The 22,261-nt window shown below is 42.4% G+C and overlaps 1 protein-coding gene across 2 annotated transcripts; it reads right to left on the bottom strand.

Annotated features, from left to right (window-relative positions):
• Positions 1-4,772: 4,772 nt before the first annotated feature.
• Positions 4,773-20,817, bottom strand: GOLGA7B (golgin A7 family member B). Of its 2 annotated transcripts, none has more exons than XM_031956219.1 (5): positions 20,248-20,817; positions 10,564-10,728; positions 8,903-9,055; positions 8,659-8,760; positions 4,773-7,541 (listed from the first exon to the last, which is right to left on the bottom strand). In XM_031956219.1, exons 1-5 carry the CDS (start codon positions 20,257-20,259, stop codon positions 7,431-7,433), a joined length of 543 nt encoding a protein of 180 aa, XP_031812079.1. In that variant the 5' UTR covers positions 20,260-20,817; the 3' UTR covers positions 4,773-7,430. The 2 variants fall into 2 exon arrangements, with proteins under 2 accessions (XP_031812079.1, XP_031812080.1); XM_031956220.1 differs by having other exon boundaries at positions 10,564-10,689; positions 20,248-20,812.
• Between the last annotated feature and the right edge of the window lie 1,444 nt (positions 20,818-22,261).

The following is a 22,261-nucleotide window of genomic DNA, read 5'->3' as shown; positions in this document are numbered from 1 at the left end:
ACATCTGGTATGAAATGTCCAGTAAGCCTAATTGTAACCTAAAGTAAATAATTGTAAACCTAAAAGTAACCTAAACTGGTCATTTAGGGATAAAGATCTAGGAAGAGATAATAGTTGGAGGATCAGGAAAGGCTTTACCTAGGTTATATTTGAGCTTCATTTTAAAGGAAAAGAGAGACTCTCTCTCTTTCTCTCTCTCTGCATGTATATGCATACATACATATATGTACATCTACCTATATATGTTTCTATATAAATCTGTGTATATTTGTGTGTATGTATATACATGTACATATTATTTATGTGTGTGTGTATACATGTAAGTAGAGATATAGATATCTGTATTGAGATGATCATTAAATCCATGGGAACTGAAAAAACAGGAGAAGAAAAAAGGATTCTGGGAAGTGGAAAATCCAGTTATAGAGCATGATATATGAACCTGAAGAAATGGAGAATGAATGATCAAACAAGCAGGAGGGAACCAGGAGAAATTAGTCATGAAAATCTAGAGAGAAAAGACTATCCAGGAGGAGAGAGTGATCAATACAGCCTGTCCATCAAGAAGGATTAGAGTTGTGAAAGAACCATCAGATTTCATGATAAAAGACCATTGCTAACTTTGGAGAAATCAGTTTCAGATGAATGAAAAACCAGATTAAAAAGGGTTGAGGAATGAGTAAGAGGAAAGAAAATAGAGGCAACATGGAGACAACTTTTTCAAGGAGTTTGATAGAGAAAAGGACGAGTAATATACAAGATTAATGAGAGGACAGTAAGGTCTCATAAAGACTTTTTTAAAATGGAGAGGTTATAGCATGTTGAAAGGCAGTAAGGAAGGAACCATTTGATATGGAGAGGTTAGAAATTTAAGAAAGAGGAGGAATGATTGAGTATGTAATTTTGTGGAGAAGACAGGAGGGTATAAGATCAAGTGCATATACAGAGGGGCTGATCTTGCCAAGGAGAATGGCCATCTCTTTACTACAGACTGGAGAAAAGGAAAAGAGAATGGAAAATAATGTCAAATGGTTTTGAAATGAAAACAGAAGAAGAGTCCATCAAATGGCCTCAGTTTTTCAGAGGCAAAAAGCTTCAGATGAGGGAGAGGGCAGAAGGGAAGTATTGAGATTTTGAAGAAAGTAGAGCTTTGTAGGGAGTGAGATAGGCAGTGAATTGAGTGGGGGGAGTAAAAGGACTATTTTGTGGCAGTGGAGTCTCAGCTGAGATTGTATAACAAATTGGTAATGCATCCAGTCGGCCCAATTGTGAGATTTCCTCTAGCTTCAATCAATAGTTCGTGGGTAGGACTAGAAATAGTGGATGGCAGGAGTAATCTGGAGCTGAGATTTAGCAAGAGTTAAGGATTTAAGAGCCAAAGTTAGTGGAGAGTTGAAATAATTATTAGATTGAGGTTGGAGAGGGATGAAAATGAAACCGATGTAAGAGCTAGAACTCGAAAAGTACTGAGGATCAGGAGGAATAGAAGTCTTCATGGGGACAAAGAACAGTTTAGGAGGGGTGGAATAGAGAAAGTAAATTATATTCAGATAGTGGAAATGTCAAAATTTCCAATAATGGAAATGGAACTCTTATGGATAATAATAAGATCTAATGTGGCACCATGTTTATGTGTGACTGAGGTGGGGTAAAGGACTTAGTCCTGGGACTTAAAGAGATTGAAGAATATGTAGGTTAGGGAGTTAAAGGAAACTTCTCCATCATGGGTTCTTAACCTCAGGTCTGTGAACTTGTGGAAGGTTTTCAATATTTAGATAAATGTATTTTGGCATCATTGGTTTCCTTTGAAATCTTAGATATTTTATTTTATACATTTAAAAATTTTCCTGAAAAAGAGTCCATGGGTTTTACCTGATTTCCAAATGGGTCTATGACACAAAAATGGCTAAGATCTCCTGACCTGCATGGATATGAAAATTTTCTGATATAAGGAGGAAATCCATAGGATCATAGTTCCAGACACCATCTTATCAACATTCATCCATTATCTTTTCTTTTGCTCCCACATTAGTAGTCCAAGTTCTCATCACCTAGGACCTAGCCAACTAGACTAAACCCATGATTCCAGCTTCTTCTGCACATCCTGCCTGCCCTAGTCCACAAGATCCTGTTTTAATTTACCTAGGACTAAGCCTGAGCTCATCAAGGTTGGAAAACATCCATCAAGTAGACAGGATCAATTCCTCCCCCTCCTTGCCAGCCTGTTTAGAAAAGTGTCAAAAGCATAACCTTTCCCAAAAACCATCCTACTGTCCTTTAGGGGTCCATGCAAATCCAGGACCACTATCAGTCACATTCAGCATCAGCCAGATGTGGCTAATGGATATAATTCCTCTGCAGGAGACTATTGAAGGAAAAAAAGAAGAATAAATTCATAGAATCTAGGACCAGAAAAGATTATCAGGATCTAGAACTGAGCCCTTCTCTTTACAGGTAAAGAAAATGAGAAGCAGAAAGATGCACTGACTTATCCAAAGTAGTTAAATGGCCAGGCAAGACTTCCAAAGAACCAAAGTAAAATGCTATGTCTATTACTGACCATAATATAGAGTGTATCTGAGAAAACTAGATGACTCAGTGGATAGAGCTTAGTTTGCAGTCAGGAAGACCAGAGTTTAAATGTAGCTTCAGATACTAACTAGCTGTGGGACTCTAGGTAAATCATTTAATCTCTTCTACCTCCTTTTTTCTACTTAAAAATGGGGACAATGATAATAATAGTTAACATTTATATAGTGCTTTGTACGTGTACAGCATTGTGCTAAGTGCTTTACAAATATTTTATTTTATACTCACAACAACCCTGGGAGGTGGGTGTTATTATATCTTCATTTTACATATGAGAAAACTGAGGCAAACAGAGATTAAACTACTTGCCCAGAGCCATGCAACTAGTGTCTAAAACCACATTTGAACTCAAATCTTCCTGACTCCAAGCCCAGAATTCCATCCTCTGTATCACCTCATAGCACCTATCTCCTAGGATTTGAGGAAGAGCAAATGAGATAATATTTGCAAAGTGTTTAATACATAGTAAATGTTTAATAAAAGCTGGTTTCCCTCCTTCCGGCCTTCTTTTCTTGCTTCCTTCCTTCTAGTCTTCTTAGGGCTCATCTACTCCCTGAAGAGTCAGCAGGTGTTTCTATACCAGGAAAATGCATCCAGGTATAATCACCAAATGTAAACTTTGCCTCTGTTACATCATTGTACTCTATTATATTCTCATTAGATATGTCTTCATCCCCATCAATCGACATGTGTGACTATGTCATGAAAAGAACTCTCTCTAGGGCATTTAGTTGAACCTATTTCTTTCCTAGGATAATCAGGGTCTCATTCTAGTTTAGAAATGGAATATAAATTCCCAGAGGGCAAAGACTCTACCTTGTTGATTATCATATGATGAAAAAGAAACATATGATATCATGGAAAGAATACAGGACTCCACATCAAAAGACCAGATAATTCCTATGTAGTGTTTGGTAAGACACTTCAGAGTTTTGTCTTATGAGCTAGTGTCTAACCATGCTTACTCCACTCTTTACTTATGGAATGATTGTTCAAGTTGAGTGTAAGACTTTAAATTTATCCATATTAAAAGTGGGAGAGCAATCCACTGGCATCTTCTATATGTGGGGAGAAAGCAAGCAAGGACTCTAACTGGTTGGGTGGACTCATCTGAGACAAACTGAGGGAAACACATGAGCAGGAGTCATAAAGATTCAGAATGTACATCCTTGGATGGGGCAGCCAAATCAATGAGATCACAAATCCATTTGAGTAATTATTAGCACAATTATTAGTCATAAAAAGAACACTCCTCACATAATAGCTACTCACTAAATATCTTTTGAATGAAGTCATTACTTCATTATTCTTCTATACATAAGTATAAAGTAGAAGTCAGGTCTAACTAGAAGCAACTAGTTAGGGGGGAGATCTCCCTAAAATGGAGATGAGGAGGGCACAAAAGCAATCAGCACAAAAGGAAGAACGATAGAGAAGGGCAGGGAAAGAGGAAGACAGAAGGTGGAAGTGGGAGGAAGGGAAATATAAGGAGAAAATAGAAAGAAACAGACACAAAGAAAGACAGAAAAGAGGTAGAGAGCACAAAGAGAGAAAGAGACACAAAAAGACAGAGAGAAACAGAGACAAAGAGAGATGAAAAAAGAGAGAGAGAGATGGAGGGAGAGAGACAGAGAAAGAGACAAAAAGAGAGACAAAAACAAAGACAGAGGCACAAAGAGAGACAGAGAGTGCCACAGAAAGACAGAATGACAAAAAGAAACAGAGATGGAGGGAGAGAAAGAGACAGACAAGAGAGAGAGAAAAAGAGAGAGAGAGAGAGAGAGAGAGAGAGAGAGAGAGAGAGAGAGAGAAAGAGAAATGGAATGTAAATGATGTTGGCTTGCCTCAACTAAGGACATTTCCCAGATGTCTCTGCTGCAAATCAAGGATGTTGACTTTTAATCTTGGCTCTGCTCTGATGGAGTATGTGTATGTTCAGGTTACAGTAATAATCATTCATGTGTGTATATAGATATATAGAGATGTCTAGATATAGATATATAATGTTTTATAGTATTCAAAGTAGCAATCTTGTGTATCTCCATCACCTGACTACACAATGACAGAACACTCATTTCTCCATGACTGTTCAACTCCACCTCATGAATATGATGTAAGAGGAAAGTGCCCACCATGAATATGAAGCCTTTCTGGCTACCTTTGGAGAAAAGTGACACAAAACCCAAGGTCAAGCAGGTCCTTTTATTGATTTAAAAAGAAAAGGCTTTTCTGTTCTTCATGCATGGACATCCAGAAGGTAGGTGGAGATACATTGGTTTTAAAATAAGGAACACCAGCACAAAACCAGAAAATACATTAAGAAACAAGATGGGCCATAAATGGCAAGGCTTCCTCTTATTAGCCCTGTGGCTCAGGTGAGGGATAAGCCATAGTCACCTACCCCTGGCTCTCTCAGGCCATGGCAGCCTAGCGGGGTTGGCGGGGGGGGGGGGGGGGGGGGGGGGGGGGAAGTGTCTATATGTGGTGTTCCTCTGTTGGCAGAAATAAAATCCATCCTTCTTTCCAGCTCTGGAGAACTCCCTGCTGGCTCTTTGACTTGCTTTTCTGCACCTCCCACTATGGGGTGGGGGTGGAGGGTGCAGAGTTCCCTGTTCCCTGCTGGTCCGGCTACAATCCTCTCCAGTTTCTTTGTGTCTCAGCTCTGGGGGAGATGCTCCCTGGTTTCTGTTGCTACAGCAACTGTGGGTTGGAGATTGCTTTTTTCTCTAGCCAAGTGGCACTTGGAGCAGCATAGCTGGGAATTCCCCTCATGGGAAAGTCAGGTCCTTATCATGCCCTCAGGGGAAGCTTCAATTATCCAGATCTTCAGATGCAATGGTTTCTCAGAAGAAGGTGTCCTGAAGGGACACTGATGCCTTACCATGTGGAGAGAGTCCCTCACTCAGAGCCATCATGAGGAACCAAGTCACAGAGGATAGAGAAAGGTCACAACTTGTATAGTAAGCTACAAGGAGAGTGTCTAAATAGTATAACCTTGGAATCCCCCTATAGTTGGAAGCTGCCCTCCCAGAATCTAACTCCCTATTTACAAAATAGAGAATAGGGTCTGGGAGGAAAGAAATTCCAGTAATAAGAAGTGGAACTAGAAGTACATAATAGCACCTGGCATGGTAGCCCCTAGTCAAGAAGGGAAAGTCCCCAGTCCCACAGCTATTTACTTACACAAGAATATGGGAAAGGAAGTGGGGGGAAGATGATGCCAGGGGAAAGTCAATACTTATGAACTAAGACATATATCAGGGAGGAGAGTCTAGTCACAGGCAAAGCACCAGGAGGACTGCCTGTAGGAAGCGAAGTAGAGTCCCAGGCAGCCCCTCCATTCCATCTTATGACAGAATCTCTATCTCTGTCTTTGTCTCACTCTTCCCCCCCCACCCCCCGCCACACACACACATTTTGCCCAGTCCATTGTGGGAACACAGATATACCACCCTGTTCAGTAACATAAAGGTACAAGGGGAGAGAAATTGGGGGAATAAGAGTAATAGGGAACCCAGCTAGAGAAGAGAGGGAGTTGGAGCTTTGTAATGGAACTCAGCCATGATGGTCCCTTACAGAGTAGTCCTGCTTCCTCTTCCTTCACACCTATTCCTACTTACTTCTCTCTGCTTTCGATGTTAGAATTACATTACTGAACACAGGCCAAAGGACCCTTTTCTTCTGTAGAAGTCCATTACCCAAATTTTACCATTACATCCATGATCAGACTCCATAATTTGTTTCCTTTTCCATCTCTTTCCCTTCCATCATCCCCTTCTCACAAATGCTACTTTCCCAAATAGACAGTCCCCATCATACAAATAAAAACCCCCAAAGCTCTTCTCTTCTGAGCCACATAACCCACTAACTAGTTTCTTCATGAAAAAAAAAAAAAAGTTACTCTGGGTTACTCGGACTTCATGTGAGACATGAGAGCATCTCTCATCCTTTCCTTTGGTCATAGGTCTGTTGCTACTCTTGGATCTTGCCCCTGACCAGAGTCCCTCCTCCTGCCCACTTTGCTAAGGAGAGACACAAAAGTCAAGGACATTTTCAGTCCTGGAAAGACAAGTGGTCCTGGAGAAGACACTGGGACTTGTCCTTCCTGCCCCATTGGGGGCTAGGCTGGAGAGGTTCCATCTTCCCAGATTCCTATGAGAAGATGGTTCACAGACAGAGAACGAGTCAGGATAGCACTAGAAAGCAAGGGAGGAGAGACATTGTAGAGAAGACACTAGAGGCAGGCGGGCAGGCAAGAGAACATAGTAGTTATTTGCGTAGCCAGCCCATTGCGTTTGGCAGGGAAAGCGGTTGGACTTTGAGGCAGAGATCCAGCGGTTTGGATCCCCTAAGCTAAGGGATCATGCAAGGTAAGGGATGGTCCAGGGATTCTAGACTCTGCTCAGCTCGGACCTGGAAGATCCAGTCTCCAAGAGAGCAGCTGCTGGAAGGGAAGTAGAAGCTCAAGAGGAGAGACGCTCCAAGAAAAGCGCCTCCCCCCATTTACTGTACCTCGGAACTGAGACTTCTCCCTGGGGGGGAGTGGCCCCGGGAGAAAGGAGAGGCTTCAGGCGGAGGAAGGGGGTGTCTGGAAGCGGACAGCTCCTTCTGGGGGTCTCCTGAGCAGTAAGGAGTAGTCCCCCGCTTGTCAGGAGTCCCTGGAGGTCAGCTGCCCACAGCTGGATCTGGGCCCGGGCACCTCCCTCCCTCCCCGCCCCACCCCCAACGGGGCGGCAGGTCGAGAGGGCGACTCAGAAGCGAGTGCTCTGGTAGCGCAGCCTGCGCAGATCGGAGAGGCCCTCGTCCCGGCAGTACAGCTCCCTGCAGGGACTCTCGGCCAGTCACCGGCCCCCGGCCCCGCCGCCCCCTCCGCTGCTGCTGCCGCTGCTGCTGGAGCTCCCGCTGCTGGCGCTGCCGCTGCTGCAGCGGTCCTCGTAGATGGAGATCTCGATCTGGGGCGGAGGCGTCAAGGAAAGGGAGGAGCTCGGGGCAAGCGGCTTTCTGGGAGCCCACATCCACCCCGCGGTCACGCCCCCCCCCCCCCCCCCCGCCATCTCCCGTGGCTAACAGTAGGAGTATGGAAGGGGGTGGATGGGAGGGACCAGTCCTAACGCCATCATCCGGTGCGGACTCCCTGAGGAAACTCCTCATACCCTCCCTTCAGGCACGAGATAACGTTACTCAATGGTCAACAGCCCTACGTGACTCTTACTTACGCCCAATGGCTGTTCTGACTTCACAGGATCAAAAACCCGAAGGGAACCTTGAAGGACATCAACGCCTTCGTTTTACAAATGAGGAAACCGATCCTAGAGAATTAAATGACTTCCACCAACCATCCACCAACAGCGGGTCCATCTTGTCATGTGGAACAGCCCTCTAGGGACTGGACTTTCCAAAGCCTGCAGTAGGGTAGAATAACCACTGAGCTTCAGCTTTCCCTTCCTGGAATTGAGCTGTCCTGGCAAGTGCACTCTATCTAGCCCAGGCCAGATCTGATCTGCTACCTCATGTATTTCAGCTGACTTCCACCTCTTGCTTTAAGTGTAAATTAATACAATTACTTCTACAAGGTGTGTCCAAAAAATTTCCATAGGTATCAGCTTGAGAAGCAACTGGATGTAGCAGATAGAGAGCCAGTCTTGAAGCCTGAGACCAGAGTTCTACTTCTGCCTCTAACATATTCTGGTAGGAACAATTAGGTGCACAGTGCATAGGACACCAGCCTTGGAGTCAGGAGAACCTCAGACACTGGCTGTGTGACCCTGAACGAGTCACTTACCCCCATTGCCTCAAAAGAATAATACACACTGGTAACATCTTAGTGTTTTTGGCAATTCTCTAAGATGTAAGCTGCTGAAAAAATGCCGAATTTAAATGAAAAAGGAAGTTTTCTATTCCCTGTGCCCTATGGATCAATTCATCATCCAAGACCAAACCTCCTTTCCCCAGCTACCAATCCAGGACTGTTTCCAAACTCCCTGCTCTCCATCCATTACTTAAAGACATGGATAGCTGCTTGCTGTCCCATCCATCTCAGACCCAGGTGGTTAAAATCAGAAAGGATACAACCCTCATTCCCCGTTCTACCGGATCAGTGAGAAGGAGGCCCCGGGGAGCAAATATCTTCTCATTCTGTTCTTGGATGTATCGGGAAATCTTCTTAAGGACCTGCAGAAAGAGTGTTAGTTAGTGGTGGTCAAGGGTGCAGAAGGAAGAGGGAGAGTGAGGGGGACAGGGAAGGTAGCACAGGATGGAAAAGGAAAGGAAATATTGTGTCTATGGGTAAGGCTGGGTCTGGGTCAGGAGTCACCTTCTCATAATGGGTCTCCATGCAGAGGAAGATAAAGTACGCTGTAGCACAGGCCAGACAACCCTCTAAGTAGGAGCTCCCCCCAATCTTCTCAGCCTCAGCATAAAAGTTGTTGAGCGTCTTCACAGTTTCCTCGAACAGCTGCCGCTCAATCTGGAGGAAGAACAAGATTGAAGGCCTAGTTTCAGGTTCCAGAGATTACAGACTACAAGGTTAGGTTGGCTAGGAGGTGAGAGGTACATCGGTAGTCAGTATATGGATGTGTGTGTGGCCCCATATAGGGAAGGAAGCTTGCAAACAAAAACTCTGCAGTTAGACCCGTGAGGGGGCCTTAGACATGGAATTGCTTCAAGCAAATGGGATGAGACACCATCTTTGCCTGTCAAGGGAGGGCTGGAATGGCTTTCCCTAGAGGTAGCTAAGTAAGAAACACCCAGGCTTTGAATGGTTGGGATGACGTCTGACCAGATGGCAAGGGGACAGAACGAGACCTGCCTTGCAGGTAGTTTTCACAAATCATTAGGCTACAGAATTTCCACTGGCCCCACCCACATTTCCCCAAGGCTCCCTCTAAGCCACCCCCACAAGCTGCCAGGGCTTCCCTGATCACTAAGCTCAGCGGCCACAGATGTCTGTCTGCCTGAAGCCAAAGCTCTCCAGGGGGGAGGTAAGGAGCTGCGAGACTCCCAGTTGCTGCCCAAGACACAAACCGATGGAAACAAGTAGAAAAAGTGCCATCCTTTCTACAGAGTCATCTCTGCCCTTATTACTGCTGTCCTCCAGGGTTAAATGGCTCCCAAAGGCATGCATTTGCCTGCTGGCTGGCCCCAGGGCAAGAAATGGCTGGCACTTTTCTAGAAGGGTTGGTCAAGGACAGGAAGCAATGAAGTCAACTTGGAGTGAACTGGTATATGTCTCTGTGTGTGCCCATGTGCAGTCCTTAGGTCTGCCCAATGGCCCAGCATCCGAATTTGTCTGACCTGATAAATAGAACTAGTGTGATGTTGTTCTCTCTTAATTCCATAGGCCAGAGCTAAGGTGATGGGAACTGGGTGATCCAGAACCCAGAGTCAAACCCAGCTGAGCCAACCCTAAGCTTCCTTGCAGGCCCTGGCCCAGCTCCCTGAAATTGGAGTCCAAGAATCAATCTATATGGGTCATGGACGTGCTCGAGGGCCCCTAACTAAGCTTCCTTGTTGAAGTTACTCTTTTCTACTATCCATTTCTTGTATATAAAACTAGGTCTCAGTTAGTGTGAACAATTAATCCAGGTACAGTGAAATTTTTATTTCATATTTCTAAAAGTGGACTGAAATCAATCACATGTTACATATCACTTCAGATAATACCACTTGAATAATTCAACCACTTTGCAAGATGCATCATTTGTCCTAATTAAGACTTCCCTGTACATAGTTTATTGTCTCATTAGAATATGAGACAGTTCAGGTACTGTCTTTTGTCTTTTGGGTAACTTCAACATTTAGTACAATACCCAGCATATTAATAAACGCTTGTTGACTGACCGCTGACTAATACAGACCTGGTTTCCATAGTGCGTGGGCAAGAGGATATTTGGGCTCTGCATTAATTCACTTTCCCATAGATGATTTGTCTGTGACTTGGACCAAGCACTGAGACTGGAGACAAGAATTTCTTACCCGGCTGTCCAGTTCAGGGGGGAATTTGGTCTGGAACTGGCAAATGGTCCCATCGCTGTAATCTCGCTGGACAAAGACTTTGGTGGCCAATGAGGCACTGCGCCGGAGCTCCTGCAGATTGTGACCCTCCAGAGACACAACGAATTCAATCAGCAAACATGGTTTCTGCTATGTGCAAGCGGGGCAGGAGTGTGGAGAAAAACAGGAATAAGACACAATCCCTACCCACAAGGAGCTTACAATCTAATGGAGGGGATGAGACATGTACACAAGTATCGATGACACAAAATGCTTCACTTCAAGAGTAAAACGGATGTTAATCGATACTAGAGCCTACAGCTATCTTCCCCTCTGTGTGTCTTGTATATACTTATTTCCTCTGTACATGCTATCTCCCCCATTAGAATGTAAATTCCTTGAGGGAAGGGACTGTTTTTACTTTAGTCTGTGTATATCATTGTATAACATTGCCTGGCACATGGTAACTACTTAATAAATGTTTATTGATTGATTGACCACCCCCTAATCAATGGACTTTGTAAGTTAAAATGACCTAAAAAATTCTTCAAGTAGTTGACCAAACTTCTGGCACTAAACCTCTTTGAATTTACCTAAACTAATCATCAGCTTTCAGAAGCTAGCTCCATGGCTAGATCTATGATTGTGGTCATTGCAAAAGCATTCAAAGCCTAAGATGAGTCCCATACTTCAATGAGGCATCTAAGCAGGATTTTAGTGTCTAAATATCCTTACACTAAGCCCATAAAAAGTTCCAAAATGATACATATATACGTATATGTATACATAGAGAGACACACACACACACACACACACACATATATATATTATAGCTTGGTGAGGTAGCAAATCATGGAAAGCTTTACAACAGAAGAGGCGATATCAAAAGATGAAAAGAATTTTAACAATCAGTAGAAAAAGAGGAAGCAATTTCTTTAGAGAATGAAAAACACATACTAAAGCAGAACCAAAAGTAAATCAGAGTGAAAACAGAAAAGTCTTAGAACCAGCTGCAGACCTGGACTCTGATAACAGGGATGAGTCATCAAGATGGTCAGCACCCATTTCTTATTTTTCTTAGGTTGGTCGCCTACCTTGTATGGCCTTAGAAACTAAGGACCTGGCACTTGCTTTCACAGTCCAGAGGACTGCAGTTGCCCAGATGTGATGATGGCCCTCTGCCTTTCCTAGAAACTCTGAGCCAAGAGAAAGGTGCCACTGATAATGGTGACTGGACCTGCCCACTGTCAGATCTGGACAGAAACAGGCAGCAAAGCCCAGTAAAGGTGTGCTGTTGTCAGGGCAAACAAGTGACATATGTTCCCGCCAATTCTTAGTATAATAGAACTAGAAGAACATTTGACTGGGTGTGAAGAGATCTGGGACTTAATATTGATTCTGCCACTCTCTGTTCTTAGGAAAGCTATATCATTTCTTTAGGTCTTATTTCCTCACCTATAAAATCAAAGAGTTGATCTAGATTTTCTTTCCCAGATTTATTAGTATGATTTTATCATTTAAGCTGGGACCACATAGGATTTGTTTCAGGTTCCCAGGCTCAAAATTCAGATCCTCCACTATTCTATATAACCTTAGCCAAGTACTTCTTCTAAAAAGAGAATTAAGTGGTCTCTAAGATCTCTTCTTGTTCTAATACCTACAAGCTACATGGGAGGGAATAGATCCATCAGTATTGAAGAAGACTGTAGGTGAGGTGGGAGAGGTGCAGAGGTGATTTGCAGTTTGTCTCTGGCATAAGATTTTAAGTGTATGGATTCCAGGATTCTCAGAACTTTAATTCCATAAAGGAGGAGAGCCCCCAATCACTTCTTTCACTTCTGACTGCCCATTTGATAGTATATAGACTTTGCATTTGAAAAGCCCTAAAAAATAATTGAACTTGAGAGTGGAGTACATGCAGCAACCCAGCTGAATCCTCCCAATATTACCCTCTGAACAATTTTATCTTAACTCTTCAAATCAAATTTTGGAGCAGAAGGGAAGGAAGGAAGGAAGGAAGGAAGGAAGGAAGGAAGGAAGGAAGGAAGGAAGGAAGGAAGGAAGGAAGGAAGGAAGGAAAGACCAGGAGAGCAGTGACCATATATCTCCCCAGATCATACTACCTTGGAAGAACCAAAAATGTGCAGGCTCCGAGAATTAGTTCTAAAAATAATAGCACAAAAAAAAAACAACCCTGAAATTTGGAACAGTGCCTCCACCCCAAGGTGAGCAGAGCTCAACTTTAACAAAATTCAAAGTCAAGAAATAGATTAGAAGAATAAGCAAGCAACCCCCCAAAAAAAACTTAACCATAAAAACTACTACAATGGCAAAGAAGACTGACATAATCTCAGAAGACAATACTGTAAAAACAGCTATTCCCCACCCCCCAAAAAAAAGCCTCAAAAATGCTAATTGGACTTGAGCCCAACAAGAATTTTTGGAAGATTTAAAGAAAAAGATGAATGATAAAGGAAAATTGAGAAAAGAAATGAGAGTGATACAAGAAAATATGAAAAAAAAATTAGCAGCTTATTAAAAGAGGCACAAAAATTGAAGAAAATAACACCTTAAAAAATAGAATTGGTCAAATATTAAAAGAACAAAAACTTACCAAAGAACTCCTTAAAAAGCAGAATTACTCAAGAAAAAGAGGTTCAAAAGCTCACTGAAGAAAATAGTTCCTTAAAAAGAGGAATTGGGCAACTGGAAGTTATGAGATATCAAGAAATAATCAAAGTCAAAAGAATGAAAACATAGAAGAAAATGTGAAATGTCTCATTGGAAAAAAATTGCTCTGAAAAAAATTAGATTGAGGATTGAGGAGAGATAGTTTAAGAATTATTGGACTACCTGAAATTCATGACCTGGGAGCCAATAAAGCATGGACATTCTATTTTTTTAAATTATCGAAAAAAAATCCCTTAACATATTAGAAACAAAGAATAAAATGGAAATTGAAAGAATCCACTGATCACCTCCTGAAAGGGATCCCCAAATCCCTAAGAATATTAAAATCAAATTTTAGATCTTCCAAGTCAAGGAGAAAATACTTCAAGCAAACAGGAAAAAAAATCAATTCAAACATTATTGAGCTGCAGTCAGGATCACACAAGATTTAGCAATTTCCACATTAAAGGATTGGATGGCTTGGAATATAATATTCTAGAAGGCAAAGGATCTAGGATTACAATCAAGAATAACCTACCCAGCAAAACTGAGTTTACTTCTTCAGGGGGAAAATGGATATTTAATGATATAGATGACTTTCATTCATTTTTGATTAAAAGACCAGAGCTGACTAGAAAATTTGACATTTAAACACAAGATTCAAGAGAAGCATAGAAAGGTAAACATGAAAGAATAATCATAAGAGACTCAATAAAGTTAAACTGTTTACATTCCTATATGGAAAGGTAATCCATGCAACTCCTAAAAACTTCATCATTATAGCAGTTAAAAGGAGTCTACCTAGACAAAGAGCATGGGTGTGAGTCAATTATGTTGAGATGATCTCAACAAAATGAAAGGGTAAGAAAGAGGAATGCAGGGGAAGGAGGGGTAAGGGAAAGGTAGAATAGGGAAATTTTTCTCTAAAAAAGAAGCATGCAAGGAAGAATTTTTATAATGGAAGGAAAAATAGGGAGTGGGGAGTGGTAGGCAACATTTGAACCTTACATTGAAATTGGTTAAGAGAAGGTATAGGTATAGAAATCTACCCATTAGGGAAATAGGAGGGGAAGGGAATGAGCGATTAGGGAAGGGGGCACAATAAAAGGGAAGGTGGATTAAAGGAGACAGTGATAAGAAGCAAAAGAGAAAGAAAAAGATAAGCAAAAAAAAATGAGATGAGGGAAAATATACAGTTAGTAATCATAACTGTGACTATGAATAGGTTGAGCTCACTTATAAAACAAGCAGATAGCAGGATGTATTGGAAACCAGAATCCAGTGACAACTTATTTACAAGAGACATTCTTGAAACTGAAAGACACACACACACATTAAAGATAAAATTGATAAAATAAAGGTCTGGAGCACAATCTATTATGCTTCAGCTGAAGTTAAAAAAAAAAAAGCGGGGGTAGCAATCATGAACTCAGACTAAGCAAAAGCAAAAATAGACCTAATTAAAAGAGATAATCAAGGAAATTACATTTTGCTAAAAGATATCACAGACAATGAAGTAGTATCAAATTTAAGGGCATATTTCCTCAAAGACATAGGAAACTGAGAAAAGTAAAAACCATTTCCCAACTGATAAATGGTCAAAGGATATGAACAGGCAGTTTTCAGAAGAAACCAAAGCTAGCTATAGATATAGGAAAAAATGCTCTAAATAACTATTGATTAGAAAATGCAAACTAAAACAACTCTGAGGTACTATCTTACACCTATCAAAAATGATAAATGTTGGAGGGGATGAGGGAAAATAGGTACAGTAATAAATTGCTGGCAGAGCTATAAATAAGTATAGTCATCCAAAAGAACAATCTGGAATTATAACCAAATGGTTATAAAATCGTGCCTATCCTGTGACCCAGAAGTACCACAACTAGATCCATAGCCCCTAAAGAGATCAAAGGAAAAGAAAAAGGACCTACATGTATGAAAATATTTTTATCAGCTCTTTTTGTGTTAACAAAGACACTGGGGGATACAACAAAGACATTGGCTAAACAAGTTGTGACATATGATTGTGATGGAGTACTGTTGTGTTATAAGAATGATGATGGAATAGTTTCAGAAGAAAAGAATGCCAACATTTATATGAATTGATGCAAAGTAAAATAAGAAAAAACAGATCATTGTACACAGTAGCAGCAATGTTTCAATGATCAACTGTGAAAGACTTCTCCACTCCAATTAATACAAAGATTCAAGATAATTCCAAGCTGAAAAAAATGCTATCTATCTCCAGAGAGAATTGATGAGCTGAGTGCAAATTGAAGTATAAATTTTTTTGCTTTTTTTATTATATGGCTAATGTGGAATTATGAATATCCATATTCATGATTTCACATGAATAATGGATATCATTTTGCTTACTTTTGCAATGGGTGGGGAAGTGGTGGGAGGGATGAAAAACTATTCAAGACTCAAAATTTAAAAAGAAAAGAATGTTTAAAATCAATAAATAATAAAATTTTAAAACAAAGAAATTGAGTAGTAGGAATAAAAAAAGAAATAATTGCATTCAATGTGTTCATTTTTAAAGTGGGGAAAGTAAAATTCAGAGATATTAAGTGACTTGCTTTGGACACACAGCCATTAAGTAGCAGAGGTAGAATTAGAACCCAGTGCTTGTAGTTCTAAAAATTCTTTACAGCATTGTAAAAACTAAAGAGAAGGCATATACATTGAGTGAAATCCAAATAAAAGTATGCTCCACCATTATGAGCTTTGTACCAGAGGCTTAGTAAAAAGACCTACACTATAAACTTAAGAACTCCTGACTCAGGGGGACTCATTGGCAAATGAGTTGCTGATGTAAGCTTTTCCTAAGTACAAGTGTATCTTGCTTTTTGTGAAATATTTTCCCCAAAAAATGTGGCAAATTTTTTCTGGTGCTGTTGCAAAATAAATTGTATTTTAAATTCATTAGGAGAACTTTCTATTTAAGGAGTCATGGCAGCTTGATAAAAAAAAAAAATTATGTGGTATAAATAATCACCTCTAAATTTGTCTGCTTCACAAATTGTGATGGGAGGGGGTGGTATTTGGAAATTTCTTGAGAAAGAATATGCTCAATGTTAAACCACTCCACCCCAAACTCAAACTCAAAGCAATCAGGGGTGGATTGGGATGGATTCACCTGGCAAATGACACATTTGCCCATTGAACAAGTCAAAATAAATGGAAATACTCTGCACATACTCTGTGCTCCTTTTGTAAAGACTTATCCATGTGGGTTCATATATAGACTTAATATTAATGGGCAGATTGGTTATTCCCATGAGCTCATACCCAGCTAAACTCAAAGAAAAAATAAGAAGCTCTCTTCCAGGACCATCCTAAGGCTCAACTTACATTTATACAACTTTTTCGCATATATTATCCAACCACCATCAAATGAGGCAGTAAATGCCATTATCACCATTTTACAGCAGAGGCTTAGAGAGATTGAGGTGACTTACTAGCCAGTAGTCACAAAGCTAAAAAGTATCAGTAATGGGATTTGAATCCAGGTGTCCTAGGTCCAAGTCTAAGGCTCTTCAGTCATATCCCATTACCTCTCAACAACAGTATTAAGGAGGTGGATTAGCCATTTTCCAAAACCTGTTCTTCCTTATAGCTCTAACTTCACTTTTAGTTCTAACATTCTATGATTTATGAATCACCTTCTAGTCAAGGTCCCTTTGGAACTTCAATAACTATGCCACTTTGAATGGACTGAAGGAAAAACCTGCTTTATACTAAATTGTACTCTATAGTAAATAGTGCTATGATATAAAAGTTATTCATAACTTCATTTTGAAGATTTGAGAGACTGAGGCACTAAATTGTTGTCTTAAGAATAAGAACCTAGGATTGCTGGCAACCAGCCATCTATTTGATAGCCCTGTACAGCATGCTGGGTCCTGCAGAATACAAGGCGTTGCATGTACCATAGGGAGAGAAAGATCAAAAGAGAGCTGATCTCATTGTGAGTGTGGGTAATGTGTAAACTAAAGTGTTGAACTAATTCAAGTAGGTATGAGAAGAAAAGTGAGGTTTTTTTCATATGAGTGGGTGGTCCACACCCACAACATGTACTTTCCCCAGATATCACTTGATAGACATGTCATCCTGATAATGGTAGACAGTGACCTTCAATCCTTAAACTACCCCTTTCCACAGAAGTAAATGCTGGACTTGTCTGACTTCTAAAGACAGCATGGTTAGTAGAAAGAGTATTGAATAGCTAACAAGGAGATACGGGTACCAGTCTTCCAGTTGTTTCTTCAAGGATATTCCTGGGATCCCTTCTGGAATGAAATTTGGCTCATTTTATAGTCACCTTCTGTTATTGCCTTTCCAACAAACACTTCCCTTCTTTCTTCCAGGGCTCTCCCCTGGGCCAGGTGGCAGCTGAGTAAGGACAAGGGCATTAGGTATTTTATTAGGAGGAAATGGAAAATCAGTGACAAGAGCTATTGGCACCAATTTCTGAACTGCAGTGTGACTGGGAGGAGGGAGGCAGCCTTGAGAATGGATGCTGCAGGTCACATCCCAGGACTCTCACATCCTGCAAAGGAAGATTGGTGCACAGAGAGTGGAGGTGGGAAGAACATCACTGAATATCCAAAAGACCTGGCCTGCCCCAAAGACAAGAGCAATTAACGCAGGCTTGATCCCTGTATTGTGGAACTGATTAACAGAATAGAATTTTTTATATAAACAAAGATACCCTACGTATTGAGTAGATGAGATATTCCCAGGGAATTGGGATGGAATGTGGGGTAGAATGTGGAATGGAAACAAGGAACATGAATGTTCTTTAAAGTAGACAAAACTCACCTCCAATAATCCTAACTTCCCAGAACTTCAATTCTAGGAAACTAAAATGGAAAAAGTTCAAAGCAGGACTAGATGACCTTAGTTCTTACTGGATGATTTTAGTCTGTGAATCTTTTATAGGGAGAAATCAAAGTAGAAGGAAGTTGAAAAGTCTCACAAGCTGTATGGAAATGTGAGGAATTGCTATTAAATTTTATCAGGTGCCAATAGTTAAGCATTGTCTCTCCAGATAATACTGATTTTAGCCCTAATGTCCAGAAGATGAATCGATCAATCAGCAAATACAAAGAGTGAAACAACCCCCAATTTCCATGTCTTATAAAGAAGATAAGGAAGGGAAGAAATGTTCTTTTTGCTTTGTAGCCCCAACATAATGCTTTCTACTTAATAGGAACTCAATAAATTCAGCAAGTATTCCACCCTCCAAGGTAAAACCGGGAAGACATTTTGAGCCAGGTAGACCTTTGGTCGGCCTAGTGTTAAGACCACAATGGCAGTCCCCCACTGATTCCTCACTCACCAGAAGTTACCCCTTCCTACTAAATGCCAAGGTTCTCTAGTCCTTGAGTCATTTGAGGTGGGGGAGGGGGAAGGTGCTCTTTCTCTTTGATTGCATATCATTTAGTAGAGTTTGCCACTGGAACAAAAAAATCAAGACCTCTGCTCAGGCACCTACTCTTTAGTGCTAAAGATCCCCTAGAAAAAGCACCTGGTGGTTGTGTCTCAAATAGACTGAACTCTTTGCCTTGGCTAGCCCTTTGCTTTTGCAAGCAGCCCAGAGCTTCTAAACTCCTGAACCTTGTTCTGCAGTGATGACTACAGTGGAATAATAATAACAATATTGGGGAGTATTAACTCAGTGTTGTCATCAGAAATGCATAGCAGCTTTTCATACTGATTAATTCAAAAGCTTTCCCCGTCTGGAAGGACAAACTGAAGTAAGAGGCAAAGAAGGCAGGAACTCTATCACAGAGCCAGGAAGAAAATCCAGGAGTCCTGGCTCCCAGAGAGATCACAAGGATACTTTAGAGTGACTTTTGGCAATGTCACTGACCTGCTGGGTGACCACCTGTACAAGATATTTTCTTAGGGGAAGTGACTCAGAGACATCCCTTCTCTCAAGATAGAGTGGGTATTGGCCGAAACCCATAAAGCCATAAGTATTCATTGCAAATACGAAAACTAAGCACTACCAAGACTGTCCTCGGTGAGAAGCTAGCTTGATACGAGCTTCAAAAATTTGTTGACTGACATCTTCCTACCCTATTCTACCTGGAGGGTCTTCCCTGTAGGACCACAACACTGCCTACAGAGGATAAGGGGAGAAAGAGCTTCCCTAAGTAGTTTCCAGAAACTAGAATCAGGTTGGGGTGAGAAGGAAGGTTATAGGATATCTGAGACCAAAAGCTTTCTTGATTGGAAGAAATGAAGTAATTTAGTTCTCCACCTGGCCATGTCCTTTCACTCTTCCATCTCAGAAAGAAATAGAAGCGTCAGGGGGCAGAGACTGGAATTCCTTGGGGTTGAATGCTTTGGGTTTAGTGTTCCCAGGTTTAGGCTTGGGGCCCTGCCTGGCCGAATGCACTTCACAGCAACACCAAGGAACCGGTGCCCCCACTCCCACCCCCCACACTTGCATCCCACCCCTTCTCCCGAATTCCTATGTACACACACACACACACACACACACACACTCTCTCTCTCTCTCTCTCTCTCTCTCTCTCTCTCTCTCTCTCTCTCTCTCTCTCTCTCTCTCTCTCTCTCTCTCTCCTTCCTAACTAGAACGGCACTTTGGAGCCCGTACCTATGCTAGGAGAGAAAGCTAAGCCAGGGCTGCTCAGAGGAAAAAAAAAAACAAAAAACCCCCAGCTGCCCCTTTGCCAACAAGTGGCAGCCGCGCTTTCAGGGCTTTCTGAGGGTTTGGGGACGCGTGTTGGGAAGGAAGGCTGAGCCTGGGAGTGAGGGGCTTCCTGCCTCAGGGCGGGGCGACTCACTCCCACCCCTTCCTGTTCCCCCACCTCCCTTCAGTCCAAGCCCTCCCCTCTCTCTCTCCTCCTCCCACCAAGTCTGCTCCAAGCCGGGTCTAGATCCCCGCGTGCCGCTGGCTTCCCGTTCCTAGCCGCAAAGACCGGCGGCGGCGGGGCCCGCAGGGCGCTTCTCACTTACCTCGGTGGCCATGTTCCGACCGAGCGCGGGCGGGCTGCTCGGAGGCGGCGGTGGGAGCAGCGGGGTGGGGTGGGAGGCGCTGTCCTCGGTGCTGAACGAGGAGCTGCGGGGCCAGGGCCCTGAGCGGGCAGGGGGGGCCGCGTGTTGCGACGTGGTTTATAAAGCTTGGGGCCGAGGAGGAGCAGCGCTGTCCTCGGTGCTGGGACAATGAGCTACAAGAGGCCGGGCCCGGCTGCAGGCTCAGCTGGCTGCACTGGGAGCTCCCCGCTCCCGCTGCCTCTGCAGTCAAGAGGCTCGGTTTAGCGTTGGCGGTGGCAGCCGAGGCAGGAGGAGGGGCCTGCCGGAGGAGCCGGGGGGTGGGGTGGGGGGGGAGGGGAAAGCTTGTCCCCCAGACTCAGTAGTCTACCGAGGAGCCCCGCCCTAGGGGAGAGGGCTCAGCCCCGCCCAATTCCGGAGACCCCGCCTCTCCAGCCCTTCCCCCACCCAGAGCCGGGGCGTGGAACACTACACTAGCTACGGCTTCCCCTCGGGCCTCCCCTACTCTAAGAAGTCCAGGAAGGGAGTCCCCGAGGGCTATGTAAGCAAAGAAGCTGAGGATGCCGGGCTTGGAACCTCCCACCCTGAGGCTTGAAAGGTTTGGCTCAGCCCACTTCCTTTACCTTTCAAGCTTCTTGACATCTCTCCTCCCCCAGCCTGAGTTTGTCTTTCATTTTTTCACTATCTTTTCCCTCTTTTTTAATAATAGCTTGCATTCAAACATGTTATCATTTTGTAACTATAAATAACCTCCTATAAAGTTTGGTTTTCACATAAAATATCTCACCTAAGCTTCACAACAACCCCGTGAAATAAGTAGTATTGTTCCCATTTCATAGAATGGGCTAGTGATCCCAAAAGATGTTAAAGCAACATGTCTGAAGTTTCACAGCTAATCAATGGAAGCTCTAAGACCAGATCCCTACTATTATGCTTCCAAGCCCCTGCTTGTGTATTTTTTTTTCATTGCCCTGCCCCACCTCAACTTTTCCATTTTTGTTCTTAATCTTTCCTCTTTTCTTTCCGTGATTTGAACACCAGGAGCTAAAGGAAAACAGTGTTCACAGCAAAAAACAGAAATTCTTCCCTTACCAATGCGGTTTTCCATTGGAGTTTTAGAAATGATGGGAAGCAGGATAATGTGAATACAATAATCAGACTCAGATTCAGGAAGACCAAGTTTCAAATCCCACTTTTGACACTAGCTGTGTGACCCTGGGGAAATTACTTAACTTCTCAACATTTTAGACCATTCTCTAAAACAACAAACTGCAATACAGATGCTGACCTGCATTGGTAGAGGAATTTCCTCATCTGGAAGGAAATTCCCTAAACTGATGAAATCACAGATTCACTCACTCTATCAGGAAGTGGAACTTCTTTTTCCTCAGAATCTTCACCTCACATAATCTCAAAGTTGGTGGAAATGAAAAAAGATAAAAAGCTCAGAAGTCATATCTATTACAATCTGTACCTGAACAGAAATCCTCTCTATATCATCTAATTTTATGTAATAAAAAGAGCACCGAATTCTGACTCAGAAGTCCTGGGTTCAGACAATGGACCCTGTAATTTGCTGCAAGGGATCACTCTTTCTGGGTCTGTTTCTTCACCTGTAAAATGAGAGGGCTTCTCCCTACCTTCCATCTCTTGACAGGTCTGGGATGGGTTGCCAAACCAGTTTTACTTGCCTTTAGTAATTGGGACTGGGCCTCCTAAGATTAAGTAGATTAACTCTAGTTTTTGCATTGACCTGAGAACACCAGCTACCACTACTAGTAGACATTTCCCAATTTGGACATCACACTTTCCCATGGATAGAAAATAGACACAATGCCAACACAGAGGAACTTGTGTTGCGGTAAAGAGATAATGGTACTTGGACTCTCAGCAGTGGAACCTGTATTTCATCCTTGTGTATGCATCCTTCTCTCTATAGGAGCAACACTGCCAGATTATAGGGGGGGAAAAAACGATC

Source organism: Sarcophilus harrisii, chromosome 2, assembly GCF_902635505.1.
Source record: "Sarcophilus harrisii chromosome 2, mSarHar1.11, whole genome shotgun sequence".
Classification (NCBI taxonomy): Eukaryota; Metazoa; Chordata; class Mammalia; order Dasyuromorphia; family Dasyuridae; genus Sarcophilus; species Sarcophilus harrisii.
The sequence above is the reverse complement of the archived record's forward strand: the minus strand, read 5'-3'. Positions and strand labels throughout refer to the sequence as shown.

What these genes read in the sequence shown, in the direction of transcription:
- GOLGA7B (XM_031956219.1), bottom strand. An exon ending in CCCCTGAACTGGACAGCCGG is followed by an intron (nt 9,056 to 10,563) that starts GTAAGAAATTCT and finishes TTCTTCCTCCAG; the next exon opens with ATTGAGCGGCAGCTGTTCGA. An exon ending in TGGAGACCCATTATGAGAAG is followed by an intron (nt 8,761 to 8,902) that starts GTGACTCCTGAC and finishes CTCTTTCTGCAG; the next exon opens with GTCCTTAAGAAGATTTCCCG.